We start from the raw sequence: 11,523 nt of genomic DNA on the forward strand, positions 1-11,523 counted from the left end.
GAAAATGGCATAACTCTATTCATTGCAACCTCAGTTCACCTTTCTTCATGTACCTTTCCTCTTGTCCCTATTTCATCTCCTTTTTACATTTCGTCCAGTGTGCTCTTTATATCATTAACTTTTCTTTAGGCCCTAACTCCTCATGCCTAGCAGATGCCTCCAACTGCCCACAAAACAGGTGCCATTAGACATGGACAACAACTCTTTCTCTTCCAAAATATTGGTAGTCTCTGTCTTTTGCTTATTCCAACCCATCCTTTGCGCTGCCACCAGAAGGTGACTTCTGAAATACAAGTCTATGTCTCTTTCTCCTTTAAAAATCACATGATGACTCATTTCCTACTAGATAAAGCCTTCACTCTTTAGAATCAGCTGACTCTAGTCACGGTCTTATTCAAAGCTGCACTTTTATATTCTTCCATGTAACAGGTTTTGGGTGGGGAAGCAGAGCAACTATGAATGTTAAGGGAAAGGATTTATTTTAGGAAGTAGACTTTCCATGATTGTGGGAGGAGCTGGGGAAAGGAAGGTCTGAAGGCTGAGTTGAAGATCAGAAAAAATTCACTAGTTAGTCCCGAAGTAGTGTGAGGACCACTAGTGCCAGCGCCCTCTCGAAGCCACTCAGGTTGTACAGCTCTCGGCTTACCAGAGCTGAGAGATTCACTAGGCTCCACACCCTGTGATTTAGCTCCACCTAACTGCTTGCGGGTGACTGAACCTGCCAAGTAATCTCATGCTGGTGTGTTGGCAGCGTTTCCTATGCTGGATGGTTTTCATCTTCTTCCCTTCCTGGTGAACTTCTGCTCACTTTTCATGACCCAGCCCACGTGTTACCTGTCACAACTTCCCAAGCATTACTTTGTCTCTGGATTTTCACTGTGGCCTTCTGCCTTAGCGTTTAGCAATTTCTACTGTTCATTTTTCACTTTTCTTCAGATAAATTAAGTTTAAGTATTTGAGGAGGGAAAGCTTATTTAGTGATTTAGATGTGTAGGACAAGAGTGGTTTAGATGTATAAGCCCAGAGTGGTTTTTTGAAATAGGTTATGTAAAAACCAATGCCCAGACCAAGCTTTTAGGAGTTGAACTTGGCACTCTGGGATGATGCTGGAGGTGGTGGAGGGTTTGGTTAAAGGCTGCTTTTATCTCTTGTCTGTTGTAATATTGATTGATTCCAACACCTTGACTACCCCACTGTCTCTTGCATCCACTGTTGAATGTGCAGGAAACTGTTGAAGTGCACAGCTTGCAGGAAACACCCAGCTGTTCTGTTTTCAACAGGGACTTGCACTCGTGGCCAAGAACAGTGCTTCCGAAGAGCTAGTGTAAAGTATAATAAAGCTGCCTGTTAGAGCGGGCAGCTGCTGGGATTAACCGACAGAGAGTGATGGCAGTGACAGGAGTCGTGGTTATCTGGATCATGTTAAAAAGTGCAATTTGCTTTATTCCTTAGAGGACAGAGAGAAGGCCACTTTGTACTTTTCTTCTAGATTATAAGGCACTTGGGATCTTAAAGCGGCAGTTCCCCAACACATCATTAATTGGGCTGACAGCAACTGCAACTAATCATGTTCTGAAGGATGCTCAGAAAATACTGTGTGTTGGAAAGTGTTTGACTTTCACAGCTTCTTTTAATCGGCCAAATCTTTTTTATGAGGTATGTAACATATCAAAATATTTTTGTGATGGATAGTAGCAGAGAGGATACCATTTCACTATATTTATGAGTTAACTGTGTTTAAAATTTTTTAAGAACAGGAGGTAACTATATGCATATTTATTAATACTTTTTCATATATCTCCTATATTATTTAATCTTTTGTTAGGTTAAGTAGAAGATACTCCCTCGTTAAATTTACATTCCTTCTGTGCAAGGATGGCAAGAAATGCATTGATACCAGGGCCCCTAATAACATCTGCATTGCAAGTCACTGCTAAGTAGAGCTAAGCTAATGTGCTGCTCATTAGTAAGTGGAGCTAAACTAATGTGCCGCTTTGCTTGTGCAGCCATGCAGTGCACGGCTGGTGGTCCACAAGTCACATGCACAACCACAGTGATCACACTGAGGACAATCCAGTCTATTTGTGTGGGAGGCTGTGCCATCTGGGTTTGTGTATTATACTCTAAGATGATCACATGACAGAATCACCTAAGGACAGTTTTCTCAGAAGGTATCCCTGTTGTTGAGCAACACGGGACTGCTCTCTGCAGAGACTGCATTTGATACGTGGCTTTGAAAGTTAAATAGCCTAATAGTGATATTGCTTTTTAGTCCTTTTAAGACTATTCAACATTTTCCAGAGTTTTCATTGAATAGTTATTTATGCCTGGTTATGTTTTTAAAAAAGAAACATCATGGAAAAGGTCTCCATGTTATCAAGTATTCATTGCTTCTGTGCCTCCTTCTGAGAAATTAAAAAAAAAAAAATCAAGAAAAAAGTTCAGTGGGCTGCTGGAGTGAGGCAGAGGAGGTGTATGAGAGTAGAAACAAACGCCATGCTCGTGAAAGAATGGTACCTGAGAGATGTAAGTAAATGACTGCTTGGACGGTCCTTAGCAATTTACTTTTTAACAGTTACCATCTTTTTAGGTTCGGCCGAAGCCCTCAAACACTGAAGATTTTATTGAGGATATTGTAAAGCTCATCAGTGGGAGATACAAAGGGCAATCAGGTAACATAAATACAAACCAACTTTGAAGACTGAACTTTCAGAAATACAGCTCTAGTACAGTATACTTACAAACCATTAGCACCAAAGACTACCAATGCATGGTGGGAGATACCTGAAAATGTGATGACATTAATTAGCTTTTTGATCTTAGAATTTGCTAACAGCAGGGACTGTAGGAGTCATAAAATGTCGTGATTCTTTTTGCTTAGTCATTTTATAGAAGGCATCTAATGACTCAATGTTAACTATCAAGAGCATATGTTTAGGGGCCTCCCTGGTGGCCCAAGGGGTTAAGTGTCAGCACTATGAAACCATCTGTAGCCACTGCAGCATGACTTCGATCCCTGGCTAGGGAGCTGATCCACATGGCGCAGCAGACCTCTCCTGTCTCGCCTGCTGCTCCCCTCAGCAGTGTATTTCAGTAGATCCACCTGTTCTGCTCCCCACTCTGTCTCTGGTGACTCTCACCGTCCCCGCCCCCAACTCTGGCTTACATCCCAGCTCTTGTATGCATAAATAAATAAATATTCAAGTAAAAAAAAAAGTGTATGTTTAGTAATTACCCTCTGTAAGATGGAAGGTTAAAAGCACTGACATTCTAAAGGGATATGAAAATACAGTCCCTTATACTAAAAGAAGTATATATTGAATGGGATAAACATACATGTGCAGTCACACACACTCACACCCCCCCCAGGATTAATGATCAGGCAAGTGTTACTAAAGAAAAGAGTTTGTATACAAGTAGCATTTCAGAACTTTTCTGTAGATTTTCAGGAGCTCTTAATAGGTACTCTTGTTAAAAGGAGTTCCAGGGTCAAGTAAGTTTGAGAAAGGCTACAGCTACTGACCTTGTTAAAGACTCACAGGGCTTTATCAGTACATTAGAGGAGCTGAGCAGCCCTGTTTAACTTTGTTCAGTGCCGTGTTTCCCAAACTCATGCACAATGTACACACTAACATCTTAGGGAGCTGTGGGACTCATTTTGAGAAATACCATGTAGTAGGAGGTAAAGTTGGAGAGAAATAAGAGGTATAGGAGCCAACTCAGCTCATTTCCATAAAGTGAGCTTGTGATCAAATCTTTTATTATAACAAAATTGACAGATGTTTAAGACCTTAGATTTTTTTAAAAAAATTGTTCCTCCTGTGCATTGCATTGATCTTGAGTGCCTGTTGCAAATTATCTTTAGGAATATACTATCAGCACCTAATAATTGACCTTTTACTACAGGAATCATCTACTGTTTTTCTCAGAAAGACTCTGAGCAAGTCACGATTAGTTTACAGAAACTGGGAATTCATGCAGGTGCGTACCATGCCAACATGGAGCCAGAAGATAAAACCAAGGTTCACAGAAAATGGTCTGCAAGTGAAATTCAGGTTACGTATATTTCTTCAATAGTTTTTAGCTCACCTTGAAAAGCATTTTATTTAATGTATAAAATGTTAAAATGTTTTAGGTCGTAGTGGCAACTGTTGCTTTTGGTATGGGAATTGATAAGCCAGATGTGAGATTTGTGATTCATCATTCAATGAGTAAATCTATGGAAAATTACTACCAAGAGAGTGGACGTGCAGGTATGTAGTTTTTAAAAAGCCTTCTGTAAGAAAACTCATTATAAATGATGTGCAGTGATTTCATATTTTCAACCTTGTCTAGTATTTTTAGAACAAGTAAGTGGTATTCTTTTGGAATTACGTTCTTATTTGTGCAGAAACTTTATTTTGTTTTGGAGTGCTACAAGCTGTTCTCTAAGCTAGCTTCATGGCCATTTTTGTTGCCTAAATTTTTATTTTGGTTTAAAATCTGTAACTTAACTGGATTTTTATTTATGGACTTTTTTTTACTTAATAAACCTCATGGTTGGTAAGTCTCTTTGGTCATTTGTAACAACTATCCTCAAATTAAAAAAAACTTGGACATTTGTCTGGAATGTTTAGATGTGATATATTTAGATGGAAGCACTGCCAGCGAATTGTACATTTATTATCATTGCATGTTTTGAAATGTTAAAATAACTATGCAATCTCAAGATGTCTCATGCTGCAGGTCGAGATGACATGAAAGCAGACTGTATTTTGTATTATGGCTTTGGAGATATATTCAGAATAAGCTCAATGGTGGTGATGGAAAATGTAGGACAACAGAAGCTTTATGAGATGGTGTCGTACTGTCAGAACATGAGCAAGTAAGCCACACCGCTTTGTGTAACTTTGTGAAAGATTAGCAGTGTGACAGCATATGCTGTTATTTGGAGTACTTGCTGAGAACTGTGTAACATCAAGTGCAAATCTGTATAGAGAGGTGGGAACCAGGACACAAGCCTGCAGGATCTGTTTTAATCCAAGAAAAGCTTTATTTTGGGTCACTCGTATACAACTATAATACATGTTTTAATAATTTTGAAAAGGTGATTGAGTAGGCATTTTAAGAGTGGAATTCATTAACACACACTAACCGGATGGGTGGATATAATCTTTGAAAGCAGAGTCAAGCATCTCTTTAAGAAATACATTTCTAATCAAACTAAGAGAACTGGACATAAGACCTGAAACCATAAAATAAATAGAAGAAAATGTAGGTAAAACTCTAAAAGACATATATCACAATAACATCTTTAAAGACTCATCACCCAAAGCATCTGATATTTTTCTTTTTCCTTCTGGCTTATTTCACTGAGCATAATTCCTTCTAGTTCCATCCACGCTGCTGTAAATGGCATGAGTTTATCTTTTTGATTGCTGAATAATATTTCATTGTGTATATATGCCACATCTTCTTGATCCAGTCATCTATTTTGGGGCATTTGAGTTGTTTCTAGGTTTTACCTGTTGTAAATAGTGCTGCAATAACATAGGGGTATGGGTGATCTTTTTTTTTTTTTTTAAAGATTTATTTTATTTATACAAATGCTGGGGTACAGGCCAGATGCGTGGGAGGGTGAGAGGATTCACCAGAGACAGAGCAGGGAACAGAACAGGCAGACTGATGAAATACACTGCTGAGGAGAGCAGCGGGCGAGATAGGAGAGGCCTGCCTCACCATGTGGGATTCTTTCTGGCAGGCCGGGATTGAACCCGTGCTGCGGAGGCTGGGAATAGCTTCACAGTGTGGCGCTCAACCGCCTGCACCACCAGGGAGGCCCTACAGGTGTTCTTTTGAATCACTGTTTTTGTGTCCTTTGGGTGGATCCCTAGTAGTGGAATTGCTGGGTCGTATGGTAGCTCCATTTTTAGTAGATTGAAGAACCTCCAGCTTTCCATTGCAAGCTTTCCAAAGCAAGGATAGTCAAGGAAAAGATAAACACCTGGGATTACATAAACTGAAAAGCTTCTGCACAGCAAAAGAGACATTAACCAAAACAGAGAGACACCCCACTAATTGGGAAAAAATTCTTTGCATTCCATTCAACTGATAAGGGACTGATCACAAAGATATACAAAGAACTCATACCACTCAACAAAAACAAAATAATCTAGTCAAGAAATGGGCAGAAGAACTTAAAAGACATTTCTCCAAAGAGGAAATGCAAATGGCCAACAGGCATATGAAAAATTGTTCAACATCCCTTATAATCAGGGAAATGCAAATCAAAACCATATGGAGATACCACCTTACACCAGTGAGAATGGCACATATCAAAAAAACAAGCAAATGTTGGCGAGGATGTGGTGTAAAAGGAACTCTCCTACATTGCTGATGGGGGTGCAAACTGGTCCAACCACTATGGAAAGGACCTCCACTATCTGGAGGTTCCTCAGTCTACTAAAAATGGAGCTCCCATACGACCTGGCAACTCCACTACTAGGGAGCTATCCAAAGGACACAAAAAAATTGATTCAAAAGACCACCTATGTTTATTCCAGCCCTATTTATAATAGGTAAAACCTGGAAACAACCCAAATGCCCAAAAATAGATTACTGGATCAAGATGATGTGGTAAAGGGCCTCCCTTGGTAGCACACCAGTTGAGAGCTGGGCTGCAAAGCTGCCGGCAGCCTCTGTAGCGCTGGTTTGATCCCCGGCCACCAGCAAGGGTCCCACATGGTGCGCAGACCTCTCCTGCTGCCTGCTGCTCCCCTTAGCAGTGTACTTTGGTCCTTCTGCCTGTTCTGGTGAATTCTCTCACCCTCCCGTGCTTCTGACTGTACCCAGTGCTTGTATAAATAAATAAATAAATCTTTAAAAAAAAAAAAAGATTCCTTTAAAAAAAAAAGATGTGGTACATGTACACAATGGAATATTATTCAGCAATCAAAAAAAGATAAAATCATGCCATTTGCAGCAATGTGGATGGAGCTAGAAGGAATTATGCTCAGTGAAATAAGCCAGCAGGAAAAAGAAAAATACTGGATGGTTTCACTTAAAGCAGGAATATAGGGGAACCAAATAAGACATCAGTGAAAAAAATTAATAGTACAAAACACAACAAAGCAAAAACTACAATTATAAACCAGAAACATACTTCAGGGGAGGAGGAGGAAGAGGGATCAGAGGGAGGGAGGGAGGAGCACAGGGGACTGAGGTGATGGTGCATGGGTGCATTGGTGAAGGAAACTCTATGGGGACTACACCTGAGGGAGTGGGAGTAAGAAATATTGTTTAAAAATAAACAATGATGTAAAAAATTTTTTTTTAAAAATTAAAAAAAAAATACATTTCTATTTTTTAGGGTGGCTTTAGTTAGAACGTATAAGTTCCCTGATGGATTCTTGGTTTTAGCCCTTCTTGTATTCTTATTGCCCATCACATATAATGTGCTCCAAAATGTTGAAATGAGAGGCATAACAGAGATAAAAAATGGTATTGCTTTCTGGTAGGTGCTACACTAATCTAATTAAAGTGAGAAAGTGAAAATTTCCTTGATTGTTTAGTCGATGCTCATGAAGCCTATTTTGGGGCTTAAATTAAAATTGGTACTCTAAAACACAAACTGTCTTGCTATCAACAAAATTGTAATTTTTAAGAAGTCTTGCCCTTCTCAAAAGCAATGTTTCAAGTACATAGGAAAAAAATTATATGTGGTGGGTAGATTAAAAGCTGTTCAGATATGCTCATCAGCTGACTTTAGCGAGATTGTACTGGATTATTTGGGTGGATCAAATGTGGGAGGAGGTGGCAGAAGGCCAGACCAGAATGATGTAGAGACTCAACCACTGCTGTTGGCTTTGAGATGGACGAGAGGGGCCATCAGCCAAGGAATGCAGATTCTGGAAACTGGGAAGGGCAGAATATACACTTCCCTAGAAGCTCCAGAAGAAATCTAGCCCTGCTGACAACCTGATTTTACGCTAATGAGACCTGTCTTAGACTACAGCAATTGAAGATAAATTTATGCTTTTTAAGCCACTAAGTTTGTGTTGTTATGATAGCAATGGGGACTGATGAAATAAAACCTGTATTTTCAAATAGGGATCTTAAAACTATCAGTTCATTTAATAATTTGTATCTCCAAATGTGTTTGCAGATGTCGGCGTGTATTGATAGCTCAGCATTTTGATGAAGTGTGGAACTCTGCAGAGTGTAACAAAATGTGTGATAACTGCTGTAAAGACATTTGTGAGTTTTTTTTAAAAAGATTTATTTATTTATGCATACAAGAACTGGGCCAGAGATGTGGAGGGTGAGAGGACTCACCACAGTGGGGAACAGAACAGGCAGAATGACTGAAATACACTGCTGAGGGGAGCAGTGGGTGAGTCAGGAGAAGTCTGCTGTGCCATGTGGTTAGCTCCCTCGCCAGCCATGGATCGAACTCATGCTGCAGTGGCTGTGGATAGCTTCATAGGTTGCATCTTAACCCCTTGTACCACCAGAGAGGCCCTGTGAGTTGTTTTTTAAACCTTTATAGGCTAATATATAGTTCGGACTACATGAGGGCACATTATACCCCCAAATGGATTAAAAATATCATACAAGGTGTGAATCAGATTCAGAAGTTGCACCAGAGCGTCGAAACAAATGCCACTAGGGCACTTCTTTAGAATAGTAATTCTTGGCCAGAGCCCCTATATAAAGATTACAGTTTTTGCCATGGCTCTGTGGGTTTTCTCTGGGCACTTGGTAGGGTCCTTGGCATATCAAAATTGTCCCACTGAGAGAGTGTAGCACCCTGCAATGAATGGGATGCTGCCTGGTGTCCTGGGTTGCTGGGGTAGGCTCTGGCCACCCAAGAATGTATGGGTTGGAAAAGGAATGACTAAATTCCTGTTTAATATTAAAAGTGTTTTGGGTCTTTGTTTAGAAGTTTGGTGATGTTTCTGTGACCAGAAATACACCACAGGATTTAACACGTTTGTATCAACTGGGCCATGATTAAATTGGTTTCGTGATAAAATTGGTTTCATGATTTGTTGTTCATTTTGCTTAAAGTTGCAGTTTCCAAGACCCTACAACGTTAAGTGAGGACTAACTGTGAGGAAAGATTTGTTTTATGTTGCTATACTGAATGCAAATGAAATTTTTAAGAAATGCAGGGAAAATTGTAAATTACTCTGAATTAGAATGCTATTTATATCAAAAGGACTAACCTTGTGATAATCTAATACCATAGCTGGAAAGTGAAATTTAGTGCAAAGTAGACAATTGATCCAGGCAGCAGCTCCTCAACAATAACTTAGCAGTTTTGATGCTGTATTTGATCCTGTGTGTATGTGCTGGATTTGGAGAGCTGGACTAACCAGTTCCTAATACAAAGCTTCCTGAGTTCTGATGCCTTGTGGGTGGAGGTAAGCAGACAACCTGCAGCAAGAGAAACCTGTTTGCGAGTTTATGTGACTGTCTTTTGCTGACTAACAAGACTGATATAAAAATCAGAGTGCTGGTTCCTTAAAATAGGGGATCTCTACCCAGGGTATTCTTGTCTCTAAATCAGAGTACCTGGAAACCACACTAGTCTGTAAAGTAGTGCTTAATGAGCATAAATCAGGTAAATCTGAAGAACAGACTGGCTTTCCTGGAAGTATGCCTTACAAACTGCCCACGTCATGTCTGCCAGACACTTTGGTTCCAGGAGCTACCACAAGGCCTTCTGATAACCAGGTTATTTATATTTTTAAAGATTTATCTGTTTATGCCTATAAGGACTGGGGTGTTGGCCAGAGGTATGGGGGTTTAGAGGATTCATCAGAGACAGAGTTGGGAGCAGAACAGGCGGATCTACTGAAATACACTTCTGAGGGGAGCAGTGGGCGAGACAAGAGAGGTCTTCTGTGCCACATGGGTTAGCTCCCTGGCCAGGGATCCAACTCTTGCTGCAGTGGCTGGTGACAGCTTGATAGCATTGAGGCTTTAACCCCTGCACCACCAGGGAGGCCCTAACCAGGTTATTTATTCCTCAAGTCCCAGAGACTTGAGGAAGAGGTTGGCCTTAATTAGGACATTAACAAATCCACTGATTTAGAGTGACTCATGATGATGGCTAGATTTAAATCAGTCAGACCACTTAGGACAGCCTTTCCTTGCCCAGTTTCTAAACCTGACTCTCTATAACTGTCTCCTCCATGACAGCATTTGAAAGAAAGAATGTAACAGAACATTGCAGAGATCTAATCAAGATCCTGAAGCAGGCAGAGGAACTGAATGAAAAACTCACCCCACTGAAATTGATAGATTCCTGGCTGGGGAAGGGGGCAGCAAAACTTCGAGTAGCAGGCGTGGCTCCTCCCACACTTCCTCGTGAAGACCTGGAGAAAATGATCGCGCACTTTCTTCTACAGCAGTATCTTAAGTATAAACAAACCCATTTTTTGTTTTTTTTGTCTTAATGATGTTATATCCACTTTTTTGTAATTTGCAAAGAAACCCCTAAAACACAGTACTTTCTATAAAGATATTTGCATTCTTAGGGCATAAGCTTCATATATCAATGTTCCTTAAAATCACTACTTAAGATAATCTGAACACCTAAATATTTTACTAACTTAGGTTTTTACTATGATGTCTTAAAACCTGATTGTTACTCTTATCTTTTGCAGAGAAGATTACAGTTTTACCGCTTATGCTACTATTTCATACTTGAAAATAGGACCTAAAGCTCATCTTCTGAATGGTGAGGCACATGTTATTACCATGCAAGTAAAGAAGCCTAAGCAGAGCTGTTTCCAGGTAACTCACTACTGACTGAATTGAAAGCCTACAAATGCTTTTCTTTAATTAATAGTCTCCTTGGTCAGCTGAACATGAGATCAGTTATGTGTAGATTTTGGGTGTGGGATTCAGACTAGCCTTTCATTTACTTATACGCACACACACAAATACGAAAACTGTTTTCTAGTTTTGAGATGCAACCCACCCTTGTGATACTGGTCATGATCACTACTGGTTGGGAAGTCTGCCTGTCTTATACATGAAATTTTACAAAGCCTGCACAGTATGCTATGAACTTATGACTAGGGACACTTCACGTGGTCTTAAAGGTTTCTCTCACAGCCCAGCCGCTTTTATTTTAAATTGGGCTCAAATTTAAGTAGAAACTGAAAGATAAAAAAGCAAGACACTTACATAAGGACTACTGAAATTATTAAAGTAGAATAGCTGAATTTTTAACAGTGCTCACTTTATTATTTTGTAGACTGAATCTTCTCAAACTTGTCATTCTGAAGGAGCTAAGAATAAGAAAGAAGGAAAAAATCCAGGTAACTTCCAGAAGCCTGTAAACATACTGCAATCTGATTCTAAGAAAACAGGGGCTAAGAAGAGAAAAATTGATGTATGAGATATTTTATACATGTGGAACTGTATTTTCAGAACTTTCCTCTGAGGTATTTAACATTTGAGATCATTAATTATATAATTTTATAAAACAAGGGGATCGTGTTTTATGCAAAATCCTTAAATGTAAAAACA

General features: G+C 39.6%; 1 protein-coding gene across 1 annotated transcript in view; it reads left to right on the forward strand.

Moving 5' to 3' along the window:
* RECQL (RecQ like helicase) overlaps positions 1 to 11,392 on the forward strand; it is a gene marked incomplete at both ends in the record, with an annotated part of 20,509 nt that extends 9,117 nt beyond the window's left edge. The window contains 9 exon segments of the mRNA XM_084256013.1: positions 1,490 to 1,656; positions 2,591 to 2,672; positions 3,907 to 4,055; positions 4,136 to 4,253; positions 4,726 to 4,864; positions 8,144 to 8,235; positions 10,186 to 10,405; positions 10,653 to 10,782; positions 11,249 to 11,392. Coding sequence (XP_084112139.1) covers positions 1,490 to 1,656; positions 2,591 to 2,672; positions 3,907 to 4,055; positions 4,136 to 4,253; positions 4,726 to 4,864; positions 8,144 to 8,235; positions 10,186 to 10,405; positions 10,653 to 10,782; positions 11,249 to 11,392 — 1,241 coding nt within the window.
* Positions 11,393 to 11,523: the final 131 nt, after the last annotated feature.

This window comes from Talpa europaea (genome assembly GCF_964194135.1).
Source record: "Talpa europaea genome assembly, chromosome: 15".
NCBI classification, from domain to species: Eukaryota; Metazoa; Chordata; class Mammalia; order Eulipotyphla; family Talpidae; genus Talpa; species Talpa europaea.